We start from the raw sequence: 24874 nt of genomic DNA on the forward strand, positions 1-24874 counted from the left end.
TAATAATCAGAAGTCTCTATTTTAGATTATATAGAGGAACTCATCAGGGCTGTCCTCTTAGTCCTTTATTATTTAATTTGGTTTTAGAACCACTTGCTATCACTCTTAGGGATTCTAATTCTGTGCAGGGTATTAAGAGAGGGGATAAATTACATAAGGTTCTGTTATATGCGGATGATTTATTAGTTTACATTTCAGACCCTAGGAAATCTATTCCTTTTATGTTATCTATATTTACGGAATTTAGTATTTTCTCTGGATATAAACTCAACTTACATAAAAGTGAACTATTTCCTATTAATAATTATTCTGATTATTATGATCATATACCTTTTAATATTGCTAAGAACTATTTCACTTACCTTGGTATTAAAATTACTAAAAATTTTAAAGACCTATACAAGTATAATTTTTCCCCTCTAATTGAATATACTCAACAAGCGCTTTCTAAATGGTCACCTATGTCAATGTCATTAATTGGTCGAATAAATGCTATAAAATGGTTATTTTACCAAAATTTTTATATACCTTTGTACATTTTAAGCAGTTCCATCTTTTGTTCCAAAAATATTTTTTGATAAAATAGATTCTATGATCTTGTCTTACATTTGGAGTAATAAAAGCTCCAGAGTGAATAAACTTTTATTGCAAAAATCAAAAAAAGATGGAGGACTGGTGCTACAAAACTTTAGATTTTATTATTGGGCAATTAATATTCGTTATATCACCTTCCGGATTCACGGTATAGATAACCAGGACTGCCCTTCATGGTTACATTTGGAGGAGAATTCGGTAAGGGGGGTTTTCTTTAGCTTCTTTACTAGGAGCTCCCCTTCCTTTTTCGTTCTCCAGGATAGAAACATAGAAACATAGAAAATAGGTGCAGGAGTTGGCCATTCGGCCCTTCGAGCCTGCACCGCCATTCAATATGAACATGGCTGATCATCCAACTCAGAACCCTGTACCTGCTTTCTCTCCATACCCCCTGATCCCTTTAGCCACAAGGGCCATATCTAACTTCCTCTTAAATATAGCCAATGAACCAATGAAATATAGGCAAGAATATCTTTCCTCAGATTAGGGGACCAAAACTGCACACAATTTTCTAGGTGCGGTTTCACCAAGACCTTGTACCACTGCAGTATAACCTCCCTGCTCCTGTACTCAAATCCTTTTGCTATGAATGCCAACATACCATTTGCCTTTTTCACCGCCTGCTGTACCTGTATGCCCACCTTCAATGACTGGTGTACAATGACACCCAGGTCTCGTTGCATCTCCCCTTTTCCTAATCGGCCACCGTTCAGATAATAATCTGTTTTCCTGTTCTTGCAACCAAAGTGGATAACCTCACATTTATCCACATTAAATTGCATCTGCCATGAATTTGCCCACTCACCTAATCTATCCAAGTCATCCTGCATCCTCTTAGCATCCTCCTCACAGCTAACACTGCCGCCCAGCTTCGTGTCATCTGCAAACTTGGAGATGCTGCATTTAATTCCCTCGTCTAAATCATTAATATATATTGTAAACAACTGGGGTCCCAGCACTGAGCTTTGCGGTATCCGACTAGTCACTGCCTGTCATTCTGAAAAGATCCCAATTACTCCCACTCTTTGCTTCCTGTCTGCCAACCAATTCTCTATCCACATCAATACCATACCCCCAATACCATGTGCTTTAAGTTTGCACACTAATCTCCTGTGTGGGACCTTGTCAAAAGCCTTTTGAAAATCTAAATATACCACATCCACTGGCTCTCCAGTAGACAAATATGTAGACAAAGTCTTAGTCCTATTGTTAAACATACTTTAAAAATTTGGTTTCAGTTTCGTAGATATTTTAATTTAAATAACTTTGTACTCTCTGGTAATATTTATTCTAACTTTTTCTTTAAACCATCAACTCTGGATAAGGCTTTTTTAATATGGAAAACTAAGGGAATAAAAACTTTTTTAGATTTGTTTTCAGAGGATTGTTTAATGTCTTTTTCACAGTTAATGGATAAATATGATATAGCTAGTACACATCTTTTTTTTTAGATATTTACAAGTTAGGAATTTTTTAACATGATTTTTTACCGAACTATCCTTTGGCTTGTTCATCAAATTTGGTTTATGCTATTTTTCAGCTTAAACCGTTTCAAAAATGATTAATAGCTATTATTTATAAACAGTTAATAAATGTGCATATGATGTTTAATGATAAGGTTAAACATACTTGAGAAATAGAACTTCAACATTCACTTTCAGATGAGTAAAATTTATTATTTAGTTAATAATTCCTCTATCTGTGCACGTCACTCCCTAATTCAGTTTAAGATAGTACACAGGGCCCATATGTCAAAAGATAAATTAGTGCATATTTTTTCTAATATAAGCCCCACCTGTGACAGATGCAACCCTGAGGTGGCTACTCTAACTCATATGTTTTGGTCTTGTGGAAAGTTAAATAATTTTTGGAGGGATGTGTTTAGAATATTATCAAAAGTTATAGGTGTTATATCACTTACGGCACTCTTTGGGATTATTCCAGAGGAAATAGGTGAGTTCCTGCTTCCATTCAACATGTGATAGTCTTTTCAACTTTACTGGCCAGGAGAGCTATCTTGTTATACTGGAAAGATTCTAATCCACCTACTGTTTTTAATTTGCTCTCCTCTATTATGTCCTGTTTAAGTTTGGAGAAAATTAGAAGCGAAACATTTGACACATCGTTTAACTTTGAGCAAGTCTGGTGACCCTTTATTCAATATTTTCATATGATTTTATTTTTTTTATTTTTTTTATTTTTTTAAGGAAACATTTTCCTTACCCCTGAAGGTTCGGAGATGACTGGAAGGATTTTTTTTTCTTCTTTTTTTTCTAATATTGTCCTCAAATGGACTGCCCATCTTTCTTCTTTTTTTGTTTTAGGTTAGTTTAGTGGGGGTTTTTTTCTTACTATTAATAAAATTTCCAGTCTTTTTTTATGACTTGTTAAGAGGAGTTGTGGTCTCTTGTTTATATACTATATACAACAGTTTAACATTATATCTAACTGACCTTGATAGTATATATTTTTCGTTGTTTCAACGTCTTTTGTATTATGTGTTTGCCAAAACTTCTCTGATTTGTAATTTTTTCTTCTGTTGGAAATTAATAAAAAAAGGTTGAAAATGAATTGCTCCAACACACACAAAATGCTGGTGGAACGCAGCAGGCCAGGCAGCATCTATAGCAAGAAATACAGTCGATGTTTCGGGCCGAGACCCTTCGTCAGGACTAACTGAAAGAAAAGATAGTAAGAGATTTGAAAGTGGGAGGGGGAGGGTGAAAGCTGTAACGCTTCACTCCCAGATGAGCTCAATGCCTTTAATGCACACTTTGAAAGGGAGAATAAAATTACACCTGTGTGGATCCCTGTAGCATCTGGTGACCTTGTGATCTCTGTCTCGGAGACAGATGTCAGAACATCTTTCAAGAGGGTGAACCTTTGCAAGGTATCAGGTAGTGATGGTGTACTTGGCAGGTACTGGAAACCTGTGCTGACCAATTGGCGGGAGTGTTCAAGGACATTTTCAATCTCTTACTGCTTTCCACCTGCTTCAAAAGGACAACAAATATGCCAGTGCCCAAGAACAGCAGAGAGAACTGTGTCAATGAATATTGGCCAGTGGCACTCACATCTACTGTGATGAATTGCTTTGAGAGGTAGTTCATGACCTAGAATGAACTCCTGCCTAAGCAAGGACCTGGACCTGCTGCAATTTGCCTATTGCCGCAATAGGTTGACAGCAGATGGAATCTCACTGGCTCTCCGCTCAGCCTTGGATCACCTGGACAATACCAACATCAGGCAGCTGTTTATTGACTACAGCTCAGCATTAACACAATCACATCCTCAGTTCCAATCAACAAGCTCCAAAACCTGGGCTTCTGTAACTGAATCCTTGACTTCCCTCACCGGGAGATCACAGTATGGATCGGAAATAACATCTCCTCTTCGCTGACAATCAACACTCATGCACCTCAAGGATGTGTGCTTAGCCCACTGCTCTACTCTCTCTACACATGACTGTGTGACTAAGCACAGCTCAAACACCATCAATTAATTTGCTGCTGACAGATCTATGGTTGGCAGAATTTCAGGTGGTGACGAGGAGGTGGGAAGAAGCAAGATAGGTCAGACGTCTGAAAGCGGTGTCACCACAACAACCGTCCACTCAACACAAGATCATGGGATTGATTGTGAACTTCAGGAAGGGTAAGTCGAGGGAACATACACCAGTCCTCATCAAGGGATCAACAGTGGAAAGAGCGTCACCATCTCTGAAGATCTATCCTGGGCCCAACATATTGTTGCGATTACAAAGAAAGCACAACAGCAGCTACATTTCATCTCTACAGATGTACTGTGGAGAGCATTCTAACTGGTTGCATCACTGTCTGGTATTGAGAAGCCATGGCACAGGATTGGCAAAAGCTGAAGAAAGTTGTAAACTCAGGTGGCTCCATCATAGGCAACAGCCTCCCCAGTATCCAGGACAGTTTCAAACGGTGATGCCTCAAAGAGATACCATCCATCATTAAGGGCCCCTATCACCCAGGACATGCCCTCTTCCCATTGCTCCCATCAAGGAGGTGGTACAGGAGCCTGAAGACACACACTCAATGTTACAGGAACATCTTCTTCCCCTCTGCCATCAGATTTCGAAATGAACGATGAACCCATTTTCACTACCTCACTATGTTTTTTATTTCTTTTTTCACTCTCCTTTTGCACTCAATTTAATTTTCATATATATTTATTATAATTTATAGATTTTTGTTATTGTGTATTGCACAGTACTACCACTGCAAAACAACAAATTTCACAAGATATGCCAATGATATTAAACCTGATTCTGAAGATCCCTCTGTTCCACAACACTCCCCACAACCCTGCTGTTCACTGTGAAAGTCCTGCCTGCAAATTTCTTTCCAAAATACAACGCCTTGCACTTACCCAAATTAAGACACTTAGCCAGCCCATCAAGACCCTCCTTTTATTTTCAATAAACTTCTTTGTTGTCCATTGCAACCACCTATTAGTGCAGGGTTCCCAAACTTTTTTATGCCAAGGGGTCCGTGGACCCTCGGCTGGCAACCTCTGTATTGGAGCACATAATCTTCTGTTCTTAACATGAGAAGTTATTTTCCTAATGAAGACTGATGCCCCTTTTTGACAAAGGTTAAAGAACTAGGTGACTGTTCATCAAAAAACTTTATTTGGTGTAACAGTAAAGGTCCTGAGGCAGAAATATATCTCATTATTAGCTCAGTACAACACGGAAATATCACTGGAGTCCGTGGTGAAAGCAGCAACAGAACGGAAGATTATCTGCTCTTGTAACTGTTCACCAGCCTGTGTTCATCTGCGATTCTGCAATGCATTACACATCTGTGCAGGTTGGAGACACACTGACCTTCAGAGTGCAGAATGATAGTGGCTCCCTGCAGAATCATCACCTACATTACAGCCTGATCTAGCCCAATATTAACCTGCTTTAAAGTTTTCTGCTATACATAACTTGTTCACTATTATGATGAGCATTTTGATTTATAATTTGGAGGTTAGAGGTTACTACAAAATATTATTCATCCTGTTTTAATACCTTGAAAACACAAATGAAGAGAACTACCTCCATTTTAAACACAGGAGGTACTGCAGATGCTAGAAACCTAGAACAATACACACAATGTGTTGGAGGAGCTCAGCAGATCAGGCAGCATCTATGGATGGGAATAAACAGTCAATGCTTCATCCTGTTAATTCCCAGCCATTGATGTTGCCTGACCTACTGAGATCCTCCAGCACATTGTGTGTATACCTCCATTATAACACAAGCACGTTCACACCATAATTGTACTTCTGGTGTATCCACTTCTGAACAGGGGAGGCAGACTCACTGAGTTATCTGAAGCTGTAAAATAGATCAGAAGCATTACTTAAATGACATTAAAGTTTATTGTCTTTAAGTTCACAAGTAAACTTGATACTTATAGTTATGAGATAATCATTAGATTAAATATACGGTCAAAATTGTCACATCTGATGACTTTTCTTGTTGTGAATGTGCCAATCTAGGACAATTCCTCTTATTTTCATTCATAAAACATGGGGTCATGGAACACTGTGGCACAGAAACAGGCCTTTCAGCCCATCTAGTCTATGCTGAACCATTAATCTGCCTAGTTCCATTGACCTGCACCTGGACCATAGCCTTCCACATCCATGTACCTATCCAAATTTCTCTTAAATGTTGGAAGTGACCCTGCATCAATCACTTGCGCTGGCAGCTCATTCCACAATCTCACCGCTCTCTGAATCAAGAAGTTCCCACCTCATGTTCCCTTTAAATATTTCACCTTTCACCCTAAGCCCATGACCTCTAACTATAGCCTCACCAAGCCTCAGTCAAAAAAGCATGCTTGCATTTACCCAGTCTACAACCCTCATTTCTAAGAGATTATTCGTATGAGGCAGCAACGGAAAAGGAAAAACTAAACTCTAGGCTTGGCAGCCGCTTTCTTCTGTTAGAAAGTCCCTCAATCCCTTAAAATGTAAACTTTAGCTGTCCTTGGTTAGAGGACAGTCAGATGTCTGCCAGGCCAGGTAACGTCAAGGAGGTTGGGAGCTGTTCCTGTGTATTTCTGAAGAGCCAATCTTCCTCTATGGAACTTGTGTATAAATCAGAATAAAGGTATGTAAAGGCAGATATTGAATTGATACAATGAAGATGGAGGAAATGTGTATTGATTGTATTTATTGTATATATTGTGAATAAAATATATATCTGAAATAAAAGAAGTCTTCCGGTGCAAGATCTCCACAAGAGAATACTGCCAAATGGCATATTCCAAGGTACTGGAGCACATGCTGAGTGATACACTGCTCAGGCAGCACTAGGTCTTATAAGGGTGAAAGGTAAAATGTTTAAGGGGAACATGGGGAGGGACTTCTTCACTCAGAGGGTGATGAGAGTGTAGGACGAGCTTCCAGTGCAAATGGTGGATATGGGGTCGATTTCAACATTTAAGAGAAAATTGGATGGGTAGGTGGATGGGAGGGGTATGGAGGGCTATGGTCCTGCTCCACATTGACAAATACAGTGCTGTGCAAAAGTCTTAGGTGCTAGCTATACATATGCACCTGAGACTTCTGCACAGTCCTGTAGATGTTTGAAAATATAAAGATGATCAATAATGGTGCAAAAGTCAACTGATAGCAACTTCAGCTGCCTCCTGGTGTTGTAATTAATATAGCTAAGCCCCACTTGATGTATAGAGCATCACCACAAAATGCTGAACACAAACCAGCACTACCTAACACCAAGCAGATGTCGTTACCTGGTATGCATTGTTATATCCTGGATGATCCAGATCATGGCATATTGCGGACGTGAGCATGGTCAGGATATCAATGTCATCCATACGACTTTGAAGGTCTGTTAACCAGATCAACCCATACATCTGTAACATATCAAGAAGGAAACACTAGAAATTTTCCGTTCTTAACTCTCCGTCCAAGAAATGTCCATGTCCGAAACATAGCTACAGATGGAGCCTTGAAAGCAGCTGGGATATGTTGTGGATTGGGTTTATGGTAAGTAACTGGCTTCATAGTAAATAATTGGGTTTATGGCAAGTACCATCTTAACAAATCCTCCAGTAATAGAGTTTCTTTCTTAGAGTACATTCAATTTCTACAAGTCTAGCTTGTCCAAACGTGATAAAGACTTGGCAATCATTACAATACTAATCCTTTATGGAATCCTACATTACATATTTTCTAATAACATAGAAGAGATGTTCTTCAGCCCATCAAGTCCATGTTAACTCACTGATCTGTGTTCCCACCTATTCCCCACTTCCCCTACCTATTAATTAATCGACATTTGGTCAATTAGTTAATGAACTAATCTTTGGGATGTAGGAGGAAACTGGAGCACACAGGGGTTCCCAACCTTTTTTATGCCACGGAGCCTTACCATTAACCGAGGGGTCAGTGGACCCCAGGTCGGGAACCCTGACCCAGAGGAACCTCACACAGTTACAAGACCACAGGCTACATACAGGGCTGCAGGACGAACGTGCAGCCTCCACACAGACTGGAGGTGTAATGCAGCAGCCCTGTTAGATGTGCCACTTTTCTACCTATCCTGAAATGAAGGGAGGAAAAAGAAAGATCAGTTATGAATGGAACAATTAGTGGAAGTTTAATACTGTGTCCACACATTTCAGAAGTAACTGAGTACCCCATGATCATGTGGAAATTGCAATCCTATGGTGTTATTAGCCTGATAACATGTCTTCTTGTGTCTCCATCTGACGACCAGTATAATATTAAGGCAAAATGGCAGAAAAGCCGCCAAACACTGAACCCACATTTCAGAGAGGCATTGAAGGCTGAATTTAAAGGTAAACACAGGGATAGATGAGCATCAGAGCTTCCAAGTAATACTTGTGTTTGAAGACTGCCTGTTAACATTTTCCTGCCTTACCATGAACAAGCAAAAGTTTAGTTTCTCGGTGTCATGTTTCCCGTCTACACAGTAGGCGTGGTAGCATTCCACAAAACAGAATCTTAGCTCAGTTTCAATTACAGGTAAAAAAAACAGTGTTGCGACTGGGTGATGGTGCAACAGAGGAATTAATGCTGGGTGAATGCTGAGCAGGAAAACACACAAGTGGAGCAGCAAATTATTAACACGAGACAATCTGCAGATGCTGGAAATCCAAATCAACACACACAAAATACTGGAGGGACTCAGTAGGTCGGTCATTTGATCATCTCTCTAGTTATCATCCACCACAGCAAAAAATCCCAATCCTTATTAAATATGAGGTGTATGTCTCATAATCATTATTAACAAAATGCATAGTAACAGCCTCAGAATAGGAGGATGCCCCTTTAGAACTGAGATAAGGAGGTATTACTTATGCCAGATGGCTTTGGAGGCCAAGTCATTGGATATATTTAAAGCAGAGATTACCGGTTCTTGGTTAGTCAGGGCATCTAAGGTTACGGAGAGAAGGCAGGGGAATGGGGTTGAGAGGAATAATAAATCAGCTATGATGGAGTGGCGGTGCAGACTCCATGGACTGAATGGCCTAATTCTGCTCCTATGTCTTATGGACTTATCCATCAAGGAAATTAACCACAATCACAGCCATTTTTTATAGAAGAGAGCATGAAACACAAGAGGGAGAAGACAATTAAATGTGTGCTGAAGCAGATGGTCCAGCTGGAGTTAAATTTAACAGCCATTTCCTCCTCAAGAAAAAGAAGAAGGAACTTGCATGCAGCTAATGACACACATATGCGGAGTTCATTTCAGCATAGATGAACTTAGGGAAAAGACAAGTACCTTATGTTTCAGTTCTCAGAGTTTGCTGCTTATAATCGACTTACCATCTGAGTGACACAAAAACAATGCTGAAAGTTGTGGAATGGAATGTTGTTATAATGGCGGTACACTTCAAAGAGGAACTGTTGAAGGACCTCCATTTCAATGTGGAATTTATTCATGAAACCCAGGTCAACGAACATCAGTTGAAGTAGAACCATTATTTCTGCGTCCTCCCATTGCCTGATGTGCAAGGTAAAAAACACATATCAAAAAGTACTGCATTTCTCAAGATGCACAACCAGCCATCAATCCAAGGCTTGATGTTCAAGTGAAGATTCTAACTAGGTTCAAACAAACTTACATAGCCATAGAGTCATAGAACACTAAAGCACAGAAACAGGCACTTTGGCCCATCTGATCTGTGCCGAACCACTAATTTGCCTAGTCCCATCAACCTGCACCTGGACCTTAGCACCTCAAACCCTTCCCATCTATGTACCTATCCAAATTTCTCTTAAATTTTCAAATTGATCCCGCATCCACCAATTCCACTGGCAGCTCATTCCACACTCTCACCACCCTTTGAGTGGAGAAGTTCTCCCTCATATTGCCCTTAAACATTTCACCCTTAACCCATGACCTCTAGCCGTAGTCTCACCTAGACTCAGTAGAAAAAAAATCATAATTTAGTATACATCCACCAAATCCCCCCTCAGTCTTCTAAATTCTAGGGAATAAAATCTTAACCTATTCAACCTTTCTCTATAACTCAGGTGAAGTCCTGGCAACATCCTTGTAAAGTTTCTCTGGACTCTTTCAGTCTCATTTACATCTTTTCTGCAGGTAGGTGACTGAAACTGCACACAATACTCCAAATTATGCCTCAACAATGTCATATACAATTTTAACATAACACCCCAACTCCTGTATTCAATACATTGATTCATGAACCAACCAATTTTGGTGTCAGTCACAAATTTGCTGATCCAGTTTACCACATTATCATCCAGATAATTGATGTAGATTACAAACAACAAAGGACCCATCATTGATACCTGCGGCACAACACTAGTCGCAGGCCTCCAGTCAGAGAGGCAAGCATCTACTACCACTCTCTAGCTTCTCCCACAAAGCCAACATCTAATCCAATTTACTGCCCCATCTTGAATGCCAAGTGACTGAAACTTTCTCACCAACCTCCCATGCAGGTTCTTATCAAAGACCATAAGATATAGGAGTAAAATTAGGCCATTTGATCCATCACTTTATCATGACTGATCAATTTTCTCCTCTCAGCCCCAATTTCCTGCCTTTTCTCCTTATCCCTTCATGCTCTGACCAATCAAGAAACTATCAACTATGGCTTTAAATATACATAAAAGACTTGGCTTCCACAACTGCCTGTGACAAAGAATTCCACAGATTCACTACTCTCTAGCTAAAGAAATTCTTTCTCATTTCTGCTGTAAAGTGCCACCCCTCTATTCTAAGGCTGTGTCCTCTGGTCCTAGACTCTCCCGCCATAGGAAACATCCCCTCCACAACCACTCTATCAAGGCCTTTCACCATTTGATAGGTTTCAATGAGGTCACCCCCTCATTCTTCTGAATTCTGGTGAGGCCAGAGCCATCTAATGCTCTTCACATGACAAAACATTCAATCCTGGAATCATTTTTATAAACCTCTTTTGAAACCTCTCTAGTGTCAGCACATCCTTTCTAAGATACAGTGTCTATAAAAAGTGTTCAACCCCTTGAAAGTTTTTGTTTTATTGTTTTACAACATTGAATCACAGTGGATTTAATTTGGCTTTTTTGACACTGATCAACAGAAAAAGACTCTTTCGTGTCAAAGTGAAAACAGATCTCTACAAAAAGATCTAAATTAATTAGAAATAAAAAACACAAAATAGTTGATTGCATAAGTGCTCGTCCCCTTCAAGTCAGCATTTAGTAGATGTGCCCTTGGCAGCAATTACAGCCTTGAGTCTGTGTGGATAGGTCTCTATCAGCTTTGCACATCTGGATACTGCAGTTTTTCCCCATTCTTCTTACAAAACTGCTCAAGCTCTGTCAGATTGCATGGGGATTGTGAGCGAACAGCCCTTTTCAAATCCAGTCATAAATTCTCAATTGGATTGAGGTTTGGACTCCGACTTGACCACTCCAGGACATTAACTTTGTTGTTTTTAAACCATTCCTGTGTAGCTTTGGCTTTATGTTGGGGTTATTGTCTTGCTGGAAAACAAAACTTCTCCCAAGTCACAGTTCTCTTGCAGACTGCATCAGGTTTTCCTCCAGGATTTTGCTATATTTTGCTACATTCATTTTACTCTCTACCTTCACAAGCCTTTCAAAGCCTGTTGCAGTGAAGCATCCCCACAGCATGATGCAGCCACCACCATGCTTCACAATAGGGATGGTGTGTTTTTGATGATGCAGTGTTTGGCTTACTCCAAACATAGCGTTTAGTCTGATGGCCAAAAAGCTCAGTTTCGGTTTCATCAGTTCATAGAACCTTCTTACAGCTGACTTCAGAGTTTCCCACGTGCCTTCTGACAAACTCCAGCGAAAATTTCATGTGAATGTTTTTTAACAGAGGTTTTCTCTTTGCCACTGTCACATAAAATTGCAGCTAGTGAAGCAATAGTTGTTGTATGTGCAGTCTCTCCCATCTCAGCCACCGAAGCTTGCAACTCCTCCAGAGTTGTCATAGGTCTCTTGGTGGCCTCCCTCCCTAATCTCCTTCCTGCACAGTCACTCAGTTTTTGAGGACGGCTTGCTCTAGGCAGATTTACAGCTGTGCCATATTCTTTCCATTTCTTGATGATTGACTTAACTGTACTTCAAGGGATATTCAGTGACTTGGAAATTTTCTTACATCCATCTCCTGACTTGTGTTTTTCAATAACCTTTTTGTGAAGTTGCTTGAAGCATTATTTTATCTTCCTGGTGTAGTTTTTGCCAGGAATCTGACTCACCAGCAGTTCGAAGCTCCAGATACAGGTGTATTTTCACTACAATCAACTGAAACACCTTGACTACACACGATGGTCTCCATTTAACTAATTATGTGACTTCTAAAGCCAATTGGCTGCACCAATGATGACTTGATGTGTCATATGAAAGGGGGTGAATACTTAAGCAATCAATTATTTTGTTTTATATTTGTAATTAATTTAGATGACTTTGTAGAGATCTATGTTCACTTTGACATGGAAGAGTCCATTTCTGTTGACCAGCATCAAAAAAGCCAAAGTAAATCCACTGTAACTCAATGTTGTAAAACAATAAAACATGAAAACTTCTGAAGGGGCAGGGGGAAATATTTTTATAGGCACTGTAAGGGGCCTAAAACTGCTCACAATACCCCAAGTGAGGCCTCAGCAATGCTTTATAAAGACTCAATATTACATCTTTCCTTTTATACTGTAATCCTCTTGAACTTAATGCTAACATCACATTTGCCTCCTTCACCAGAGACTCAAACTTTGGGGAATTCTGCACAAGGAGACCCAAGTCCCTTTCTACCTCAGATTTTTTAATATGTTTCGCCATTTAGAAAATATTCTACCTTTTTATTTCTTCTACCAAAGTGCGTAACCATACACTTCCCAACAGTACATTCCATCTGCCATTTCTTTGCCCACTCTCCTAATCCGGCTAAGTCCTTCTGAAGACTCTCTATTTGCTCAAAACTGCCTGCCATGAACCTATCTTCATATTATCCACAAACTTTGCACCAAAGCCATTAATTCCATCACCCAAGTCATTGAAATATCATGTAAAAAGAAGTGGTCCCAACATAGACCCCTGTGAAATACCACTAGTCACCAGCTGCCAAACAGAAAAGGCTCCCTTTATTCCCACTCTTTGCCTCTTTGTCAATCAGCCACTGCTTTATCCATGCTAATATCTTTCCCATAATACCATGGTCTCTTAACTTGTTAAGCAGCCTCATGTGTGGCACCTTGTCAAAGGCCTTCTGAAAATCCAAGTACATATCAACTGATTCTCTTTGTCTATACTGCTTGTTATTTCCTCAAAGAATTCCAACAGATTTGTCAGGCAGGATTTTCCCTTGAGGAAACCATGCTGACTACATTCTATTTTATTCTCTGCCTCCAAGTATCCCAAAGCCACATTCTTAATAATCAACTCCAATGTCTTCCCTTCCTTCTGCCTGTCTCACTTCCTGAAGAGTGGAGTGACATTTGCAATTTTCCAGTCTTCCAGAACCATTCTAAAATCTAGTGATTTCTGAAAGAGCATTACTAATGCCTCCACAATCTCTTCAGCTACCTCTTTCTGAACCCTGGGATATACACTATCTGGCCCAGGAGGCTTATCTACCTTCAAACCTTTCAGTTTCCCAAGAACATTCTGACACCTGGCACTCTGGAACTTCCACCATGTCTTCCACAGTGAAGACTGATGCAAAATACTTATTCAGTTTGTACGCCATTCCCTTGACCCTCATTACTACCTCTCAAACATCGCTTTCCAGTGGTCTGACATCCACTCTCACCTCTCTTTTACACTTTATGGGTAGCTTACTTTTGTATTCTATCTTTCCCTTCTTAATGACTTTTTAGTTGCCTTTTGCTGGTTTTTAAAAGCTTCCTAATCTTCTAACTTACTGCTAATTTTTGTTCCATTATATGCCCTCTCTATGGCTTTTATGCTGGCTTTGACTTCTCTTGTTGACCACGATTGTGTCATCTTACCTTTAGAATACTTCTTTGTTTTTGGGATTGTTATGATACCAGCCCCCTCCTTTGCGAGAATCGCAAGAGCCCTGGTGAAGGGGGGGGGTCAATGACCCAAGAGAGAGAAAGACGTGCTGAATAGACACAGGAAATGGGAGAGAGAGAGACGTGCTGAATACCACGTTCCACTGGGATGCAGAATAAAGTGACCCTGACTATTGTCTCATTAAGACCACGTGTAAAGCCCTCGGGCAAAGTGGGCTGGTTGAGAGAGAGATTGACACCTGCAATCCCGTGAGGAAGTATAAAGGAGGGTCTGGGGGGGACGACCCCTCCAGACGCACCAAGGAGACCCGATAGCGATCCCGTCGTAGCGGGAAGCCATTTTGAAGGAAGCCACGTGCGTTATATTCCGAATCGGGAGTCTGTGGCTGGAATCACGGACAATCGCTTTTAACTAACAACAGGAAAGCCTGCTCTCCTGATTCCACGGCTTTGCTTCGTAAGGACCTGGGCAAGTGTTCCTTTTCTCACCAATCTCTCTCTCTCCAACACGGGAGATCACCCAAAAGGCTGAAGCCTGCCGACTTTTGAATGACTGTTATATTTTTCCAAATGGACAAGATATTATCCCCTAGACAACGATAGAGCTTATTTCTGATTGATCATTACTATACCTGCGCTTTAGATTGAGTATTGATGACTTATGGTATCTGAATGTTTGTATTAACCTTCCTTTTGTGCCCCTTTATAAATAAAAACGTTTAAAAATGGTACCATCAGACTTCAGTGGACCTCTCTATCTTTGCTGGTAAGTGATCCAGTTACGGGATACGTAACAGGATGTATTTATCCTGTGCCTTCCAAATTGCTTCCAGAAATTCCAGTCATTGCTGCTCTGCCATCATCCCTGCCAGTGTTCTTTCCTAATCAGTTTTGGCCAACTCCCCTCTCAAGCCTTTGTTATTCCCTTTAATCCACTGTAATATTAATTCATCTGACTTTACTGTAGCTTCTCCTCAAATTTCTGGGTGATTTTGATCCTATTATGATCATTTCCCCCTAAGGGGTCATTTAGCTGAAGTTCTCTAATCAATTCTGGTTCATTGCTCAACACCCAATCTAGAATAGCTGATCCCCAGTGGGCTCAACCACAAGCTGCTCTAAGAAGCACTCTAGAAATTCATCCTCTTGTAACATTGCCCTTTTGGTGAACTGGGCGCCTCTGTTGGAGGTAATGTGGGCCAGTACACCAAAGCGAGATACCCAGGTTGCAATCAGTGCTTGGGCGCAGGATTCGGAGGTGGTGTCGGTGAGCGGGACCGCCTCTGGCCATCTTGTGAACTGGTCCACGATAGTCAGGAGGTGCCGCGCTCCGCGCAACACTGGCAGGGGGCCCACGATATCCACATGAATGTGGTCGAAACGCCGGTGGGTGGGGTGGAACTGCTGCGGCAGAGCTTCGGTGTGCCGCTGCACCTTGGCCGTCTGGCAGTGCATGCACGTTCTGGCCCATTCACTGACCTGTTTGCGGAGTCCGTGCCAAATGAACCTGTTGGCTACCATCCAGATGGTTGACCTGATGAAGGGGTGCGCTAAGTTGTGAATGGAGTTCAAAATGCGTTGCCGCCAGGCTGCCGGAACGACGGGGCGGGGTTGGCCGGTGGTGACGTCACACAGTAGGGTCCTCTCACCTGGGCCTACGGGGAGGTCCTGGAGCTGCAAACCAGAGACTGCAGTTCTATAACTAGAGATCTCCTCGTCTGCCTGCTGCGACTCCGCCAGCGCTTCATAGTCTATCCCCTGGGACAGGGCTTGGATATTAGGTCTGGAGAGAGCGTCCACCACGACATTGTCCTTTCCTGAGACATGCCGGACATCTGTTGTGTACTCGGAGATGTAGGACAGACGTCGCTGCTGGCGGGACGACCAGGGGTCGGACGTTTTCGTGAACACAAAGGTAAGCGGTTTGTGGTCTGTGAATGCGGTAAAGGGCCTACCTTCTAAGAAGTACCAGAAATGTTGGATTGCCAGGTATAGCGCCAACAGTTCCCAGTCAAAGCACTGTATTTGAGCTTGGGTGGTCATAGGTGTTTGCTGAAGAATACCAGGGGTTGCCAGCGACCCTCGATGAGTTGTTCCAGCACTCCACCGACTGCCGTGTTGGATGCATCCACTGTGAGGGCGGTAGGGACGTCCGTTCTGGGGTTCACTAGCATCGCGGCGTTTGCCAAGGCTTCTTTGGTTTTAATGAAAGCGGCGGCGGACTCGTTGTCCCAGGTAATGTCCTTGCTCTTACCCGACATCAGAGCGAACAGGGGGCGCAGGATTCGGGCTGCTGAGGGGAGGAAGCGGTGGTAGAAATTCACCATACCCACGAATTCATGCAGGCCTTTGATTGTGTTGGGTCAGAGGAAGTGGCGGACCGCGTCTACCTTGGCGGGTAGAGGGGTTGCCCTGTCTTTAGTAATCCTGTGGCCCAGGAAGTCGATGGTGTCGAGCCTGAACTGGCACTTGGCCGGGTTGATTGTCAGGCCGTATTCACTCAGTCGGGCGTAGAGTTGACGGAGGTGGGACAGATGCTCCTGACGACTGCTGCTGGCTATGAGGATGTCGTCCAAATAGATGAAAGCGAAGTCCAGGTAGCATCCCACCGCATCCATTAACCGCTGGAATGTCTGAGCGGCATTCTTCAGACCGAACGGTATGCGGAGGAACTCGAAAAGGCCGAATGGGGTGATGAGTGCCATTTTGGGGACGTCGTCCGGATGCATCGGGATTTGATGGTACCCTCAGACAAGGTCTACCTTGGAGAAGATCCGTGCACCGTGCAGGTTTGCTGCAAAGTCCTGAATGTGCGGCACAGGGTAGCGGTCCGGTGTTGTAGCCTCATTCAGCCTGCGGTAGTTGCCGCATGCTCTCCAGCCCCCTGTTGTTTTGGGCACCATGTGCAGGGGGAGGCCCATGGGCTGTCGGACCGCCATATGATCCCCAATTCCTCCATCCTCTTGAACTCCTCCTTCGCCAGTCGGAGCTTGTCCAGGGGAAGCCTTCGAGCACGGGCGTGGAGGGGAGGTCCCTGGATCGGGATGTGGTGCTGTACCCCATATCTGGGCATGGCTGCCGTGAACTGCGGTGCCAGAACCGATGGGAAATCCGCCAGGACTCTGGTGAAGTCGTTGTCGGACAGCATGATGGAGTCTAGGTGTGGGGCCGGCAACTGGGCTTCACCCAGGGAGAATGTTTGAAAGGTCTCGGCGTGGACCAGTCTCTTCCCTTGCAGGTTGACCAGTAGGCTGTGAGCTTGCAAAACATCCGCTCCCAGGAGTGGTTGGGCTACGGCGGCCAGTGTGAAGTCCCACGTGAATCGGCTGGAGCCGAACTGTAGCCATACCGTACGGGTGCCATAGGTCCTTACTGTCCTGCTGTTCGTGGCCCTCAGGGTGGGACCCAGTTCTCTGTTGCGGGTGTCGTAACTCGTCGGAGGTAAGACGCTGATCTCGGCTCTGGTGTCAACCAAAAAACAGCGTCCCGACTGCTTCTCCCAGACATACAAGAGGCTATCCCGATGGCCAGCCACCGTAGCCATCAGCAGCGGCTGGCCCTGGCATTTCCCGGGAACTTGCAGGGCAGGCTACAGTGGCAGGTTTCTGCGCCCCACCACTGGTGGTAGAAGCACCATTGTTCGTTGGTCTCTTCACTCCTGCCTCTGGGGTTAGCAGGCTCTGCAGCCGGGCCTGGTCTGGTTTGCTGCTGGGAGCGTGGCCTGGTGATCTGTGCGACAGACGCCCCACTCTCCTTCTTGGCTTTCCACAGCACATCTGCCCAGGCTGCCACCTTCCGGGGGTCACTGAAATTGGCGTCGGACAGCAGCAGGCGTATGTCCTCGGGCAGCTGATCTAGGAACGCCTACTCAAACATGAAGCAGGGCTTGTGTCCGTCAGCCAGGGCCAGCATCTTGTTCATCAAAGCTGACGGCAGCCTGTCTCCCAAACCATCCAGATGCAGTAAGCGGACAGCTCACTCATGCTGTGAAAGTCCAAAAGTCCTTATGAGCAAGGCTTTGAATTCTGTGTATTTGCCGTCCTCTGGGGGGTGACTGTATGAACTCCCCAACCTGGGCGGCTGTCTCCTGGTCGAGGGAGCTCACCATGTAGTAGTAACGTGTGGAATCCGCGGTTATCTGCCGAATGTGGAATTGGGCTTCTGCTTGCTGGAACCATAGGTGAGGTCGCAGCGTCCAGAAGCTTGGCAGTTTTAAAGAAACTGCATGAACAGATGCAGCGTCATTCATCTCCAGTCCAAATATCGTTTGGGCCGTCAGGGTCACCAATTGTAGCGTTGTGCTACACACAGCGCTGAAATAACGACACGCAGTCGGCGAGTTGCAGTTGCAAAAGAGATTTATTCAAACTTCGTGGCCTCACTTTAAAGCCTTCCTGTTCCCACCCTCCCCGGGCAGGAATGCTGTAGGGGGCGCATATTCACAGTCCCATCCCGCGCACGGGCTTTTCCCCTTGCTGGTGAAGCAGGCCTGGTGCCCTTTTTTGAGTCTGGCCTCAATGCCGGCGCGCGCCACTTTATGAGCCGGTTCGAGTGCACTGGGAAGTGGGTCGCCACATTACTGTTGTTTGGAGGTCTGTACATAACTCCTGTCAGGGTCATTTTACCCTTGCAGTTCCTTAGCTCTACTCACAATGATTCAAAACCTTCTGACCCTATGTCACCTTTTTCTATTGATTTGATTTCATTTCATTTCTACCAACAGAGCCACACCACCCCTCTTCCTACCTGCCTGTCCTTTTGATATATTGTGTATCTTTGAACATTAAGCTTCCTGCTATAATCTTCTATCAGCCATGATTCAGTGATGCCCACATCATCATATATGCCAATCTGTAACTGCCGCATGTTTATTGACATTATTCTGTGTTCTGTGCACATTCAAATATAACACCTTTAGTCCTGTATTCACCCTTTTCAATTTTGTCCACATTGCAACTCATCCTGTTGATTACAATTTCACCCTAGCCTCTCCTTGTTAGAGGTCTCACTACACACTGCCTCTGTTTGTAAACCAACTACCTCATCCTCAGCACTATCACTCTGGTTCCCACCTCCCTGCTAAATCAGTTTAAATCTTTCCAACCTGCCTGAAAGGATACTGGACCGCCTCAGATTTGGGTGTAACCCATCCCTTGTGTGCATGTTGTACCTTTCCCAGAAGAGATCCCAATGATCCATGCATCTGAACCCCTGCCCCTGCGCCAGTTCCTCAGACATGCATTCACCAGCTAAATGATCATATTCTTAACTTCACTGGCCTTGCCTTGCAAAGTTGTTGCTAAAGTCCCTGTAGACAATATCCATTGCCTTGCCTTCATCGACTTCCCTGGAAACTTCCTGCAAAAACACTATAGGTTTGGATAGACAAAATCTACTACACACAAAGCTAAGCCGACTATCCCTAATAAGTCCCTGTCTATCCAAATACTTAAAAATCTGGTTCCTGAGAATACCATCCAATAACTTCTACTGATATCAGGCTCACCAGCCTATAATTTCCTTGCTTATTCTTAGAGCCTTTCCTAACCAATGGAAAAAACACCAGCTATTCTCCAATCCTCTGCCACCTCACCCACGCCCAAGGATGTTTGGAATATCCCTTCATTTTCTGCACTAGACTCCCGCAGGGTCCGAGGGAACACCTTGTCAGGCTCTGGAAATTTATTCACCCTAATTTGCCCCTAGACAGCAAATACCTCATCCCCTGTAACCTGTGTAGGGTCCATGACCTAGATACTACATTGCTACATTACTAAAGACACTGTCCAACTCCCATGCAAATACAGATGCCAAAAATCCACTTAATATCTCTCCCATCTCTTTCAACTGCACACGAGTTACAATTCTGACCTTCCAGAGAACAAGTTTTGTCCCCTGCTATCCTTTTGCTCTTAATATATCTGTCAAAGTGTTTAGGATTCTCCTTCACCTTGGGTGCTGGAGCAACCTCATGTCTTCTTTTTGCTTCCTGATTTCCTTATTAATTGTCTTGCATTTCTTATATTCAAGTACATCATTTGTTCCTGCCTGCCTGTACCTGTTATGCACCTCCTTCTTTTTCTTAACCTGGCTCTCAATATCCCTCAAAAATCACGGTTCCATAACATATAAAGGCCAATTCTCCATATGCCTTCTTAACCATAGAGTCAACCTGCGGAGCAACTTTGAGTGTCCTATGGACTCGAACCCATCCCTCTGATCCTCCACACTGCCATGAGTCTTACGATTTATACTATATTCTGCCATCATATTTGACCTACCAAAATGAACTACTTCACACTTATCTGGGTTGAACTCCATCTGCCACTTCTCAGCCCAGTTTTGCATCCTATCAATGTCCCGCTGTAACCTCTGACAGCCCTGCACATGATCCACAATACCCCCAACCTTTGTGTCATCAGCAAATTTACTAACCCATCCCTCCACTTCTTCATCCAGATCATTTATAAAAATCACAAAGAGAAGGGGTCCCAGAACAGATTCCTGAGGCATACCATTGGTCACCGACCTCCATGCAGATTATGACCCATTTACAACCACTCTTTGTCTTCTGTGGGCAAGCCAGTTCTGGATCCACAAAGTAATGTCCCCTTGGATCCCATGACTCCTTACTTTCTCAATAAGCCTTGCATGGGGTACTTTATCAAATGCCTTGCTGAAATCCATATACACTACATCTACTGCTCTTCCTTCATCAATGTGTTTAGTCACATCCTCAAAAGTTCAATCAGGCTCGTAAGGCACAACCTGCCTTTGACAAAGCCATGCTGACTATTCCTAATCATATTATGCCTCTCCAAATGTTCATAAATCCTGCCTCTCAGGATCTTCGCCATCAATTTATCAACCACTGAAGTAAGACTCACTGGTCTATAATTTTCTGGGCTAGTGATAATGATCACTAGACACAAAGTGTTGCCCCCTACAGGAACTTCTGTCACCTTCCCTGTCTCATTCCCTAACAGGAGATTATAGTATCGCATACTCTCTGGCTGGGACTTCTATGAACTGATCGAGGAAGCACTTTCCCATACAGCCCTTTTAAATTATGGGAGTCCCAGACAAAATGCGGAAAGTTAAAATCAGGATCAGGCCCTTCCAGCCCAATGAGTCACGCAGCACAGCACCAGATTTAACACCAGCCTAGCCACAGGGCAATTTACTATGACCAATGAACCTACTAACTGGAATATGGGAAGAAACCGGAGCACCTGGAGGAAGCCCATGCCTTCACAGGACAGATGTATGAGCTCATTACACTGGAAATTAATTCCAAACTCTGATACCCTGACTGCAATAGCAGTTACTGTGGCTACTCTACTATGGTACCTCAAACTTACTGTTTCCAAACATGTGGTGGTAAGGTTACATTGATTCATCTATGCAGAGCTAAAGTGGGGATATTTTATGCAAGTGCTCAGATCCTCTTTACATTCGTTTACAGTTTAATAATTTATTAGAAACTATTAGCATCGTGTGTCCTTGCTGATACCTTAAGCTTTGTTATCATGCTGTTCAAAGAGAGTTTGGCTGGATAAGGGCCCTCCCTCCTAATGTTGCAGTCCTCATAAATATAAAGAGAAAGGATCTCCTACATGTCTTTGATCACTTTGCAATTGCAGTACGTCAATATCTAAAAGCCAGTGCCATGTAGACTTCATTTGTTACTTTGAATAAAAGTATATTTTCCTTGCGTCAGTCACTTGTGAGTGTTAGTATGAATTATTAAAAGAACATAACTATTTTTGTGCAACTTGATGATTAGGAGTACGTATTTAAAAGTGAAAAGGTCCATAAAGGGCATGGATAATTATTCTTCTGAATGTAATTGGTAAACAGGACCAAGGCAATAAACAATTATGCCATCTGATTTCCATAGTTTCATTCTCACTAGAGATTAATTATGCACCCCATGGTATTTTCCAGACCTAATTATAAAATACACTTTCAGCCTGTTTTACAAACTATATCATTAAAGGCAGAGAGTTAAACAACTGAGAAACTGATTATTGTGCATAAAAGCAAGGATGTAATATTGAGGCACTGGTGAGGCCTCGGAGTATTGTGACCAAATTGGGCCCTTTATCTAAGAAGGGATGCACTGACATTGGAGAGGGTTCAAAGGAGGTTAATGTAAATGATTCCGGGATTGAAAGGCTTATTGTGTGAGAGGTGTTTGATGGCTCTGGGCCTGTATTCACTGGAATCCAGAAGAATTAGGGGGGATCCTCACTGAACCTACTCAATGTTGAAAGGCCTCGATAGAATGGATGTTGAGAGGATGTTTCCTCCAGTGGGTGACTCTAAGACAAGAGGACACAGCCTCAGAATAGAGAAACGTCCTTTTAGAATGGAGATGAGAAGGAATTTCTTTAGCCAAAGAGTGGTAATTCTGTGGAATTTGTGGAGGCCAAGTCATTAGGAATATTTAAGGCAGAAGTTGGTAGATCCTTGATTAGTCAAGGTATGTGTTGGATCAGCGAGATCTTGGGATCCATATCCACAGGACTCTCAAAGCTGCTGAGCAGTTTGACAGTGTTGTTAAGGAGGTGTATGGTGTGTTGGCCTTCATCAACCGTGGGATTGAGTTCAAGAGCTGTAAGGTAATGTTATAGCTATATAAGAACTTGGTCAGACCCCACTTGGAGTACTGTGATCAGGATATGGATACTGTAGAGAGAATGCAGAGGAGATTTGCAAGGATGTTTCCTGGATTGGACAGCATGCCTCATGAGAATAGGTTAAATAAACTTGGCCTTTTCTCCTTGGAGTGATGGCAGATAAGAGGTGATGATAGAGATGTATAAGATGATGAGAGGCATTGATCTGTGGATAGCCAGAGGCTTTTACCCAGGGCTGAAATGGGTAACACGAGGGGGCATAGTTTTAAGCTGCTTGGAAGTAGGTACAAGGGGGAAGTCAGAGTTAAGTTTTTCACATAGAGAGTGGTGGGTCCGTGGAATGCACTGCCAGCAAAGGTGTTAGTGGCAAATATGATAGGGTCTTTTAAGAGACTCTTAGATAGGTACATGTTTAGGAAAATAGAGGGCTGTGCTGTAGAGAAAGCATCTATAGTTTCTATAGTAGGTTACATGATCGGCACAACATTATGGGCCGAAAGGCCTATAATGTGCTGTAGATTTTCTGTGTTCTATGTAGTGATATGGGAGAAGGAAGAAGACTAGGGCTAAGAGGGAAAATAGATCAGCCATGATGAAATGGCAGAGTAGGGTTGATGGGCCAAATGGCTTAATTCTGCTCCTATATCTTATGGTCTTGTATGTATTGTGCATGTACTAACCCAAAAAGTTGTCAGTAATTTCAGTTTATCTATTATGCACCCAGCAAGACATGAAAATCACATGTAGCGTGGGTCAGCCAATAAAAGAATTTTCAGACCCCAATTAGCTATCAAGCTAACAGGATTTCAACAGATGCTAAGGTCTCAGTGGGAATAGCAGAAGTGAGACGCATTGTCATCTTATGCTCTGTATATCAATTGTAAAAGAATTCATTCTTTATTCTCCTCACATCCCCTCCCACAGATTCTGCCACTCATCTACAAACTAGGGACATATACAGGGGCTAATTAAATTATTCACCTTTCTATCTTTGGACATGGGAGCAGAAATGGGTGCAGAAAGGTGAAACCTATGTGTTTGTCTTTGTAGAGTGTAGTCTGTGGAAAAACTACACAAGCAATGCACACAAAATGCTGGTGGAACTCTGCAGGTCTGGCAGCCTCTATGGAAATGAATAAACAGTTGAAGTTTTGGGCTGAGACCCTTCCTCAGGACTTTTTCCACAAACACTTGAGGTCAACATTGAACCTAGGTTCCTGAAGTGATGCCCTACTGATGCACCATCAATAACTCACTCTGAGACGTAAAGGCGAGATATCAGCTTTTATTGACTGGAAGAAGGAACAAGCAGTGAGTGACCACTATACTACATCCTGGAGACAGAGAGGCCGGACTCAGACCTCTATCACCTTTATACAGGGGTCTGTGGGAGGAGCCACAGGAGCAGTCATCAGGGGGCGTGTCCAGACAGGTATATGTAGTTCACCACACCTACGCCGCCCAATGCTGTGGCCTGTTTGGAGTATTAGTGCTCTGCTCTGTCACATTAATGGGATTGTATTCACTTGTGGAACTTTGAAGTATTCCCTTTCAACTAACAATAAAGTGTGCAGTATTTACACATTAATAACAGATTTCACTTAAAAATAAAAGACAGGCATGCACAATGTGCACTTCACCCATCTCCAGCATTTCTATTGGTTGACGTAATTTTCAATATGAATGCAGCTGGTGCAAACATTGTTTGATTTGGTGTTGTAAATGCAAATTGGAGCACATTGGAACAAAGGGGAAGTGTTCTTGTCTTCTTATGCTCAAAGAGCACTTAATGAATTTCCTCTTTATCGGATCAGCTGCTAACTAAAGCCAGTTCACAACACTGAGTAACCTTGGAAAGTAACATTGTTTGTATTTTGTTAACAGAATCGGAAACAGGATTAATATCACTGGCAAATGCCATGAAATTTGCTGTTTTGCGGCAGCAGTACATTGCAATGCAGGCTCCTGTACCACCTCCTCGATGGTAACAAGGAGAGCAGCATATGCCCTAAGTGATGGAAGTGCTTAATAATAGATGTCGTGTTTTTGAGGCATCGACTTTTGAAGATATCTTTGATGTTGGGGAGGCTAGTGCCCATGCTG

At 43.0% G+C, this 24874-nt stretch overlaps 1 protein-coding gene across 1 annotated transcript in view; it reads right to left on the reverse strand.

Annotated features, from left to right (window-relative positions):
- The window catches only part of LOC140715011 (high affinity cGMP-specific 3',5'-cyclic phosphodiesterase 9A), a 137690-nt gene that overhangs the window by 42068 nt on the left and 70748 nt on the right, over window positions 1–24874 (reverse strand). The window contains exons 7-8 of the mRNA XM_073026751.1: window positions 9439–9616; window positions 7374–7496 (exon numbers count right to left, since the gene is read on the reverse strand). Coding sequence (XP_072882852.1) covers window positions 7374–7496; window positions 9439–9616 — 301 coding nt within the window. The remainder of the gene's footprint in view (window positions 1–7373; window positions 7497–9438; window positions 9617–24874) is intronic.

The sequence above is a fragment of the Hemitrygon akajei genome, chromosome 2 (assembly GCF_048418815.1).
Source record: "Hemitrygon akajei chromosome 2, sHemAka1.3, whole genome shotgun sequence".
Classification (NCBI taxonomy): Eukaryota; Metazoa; Chordata; class Chondrichthyes; order Myliobatiformes; family Dasyatidae; genus Hemitrygon; species Hemitrygon akajei.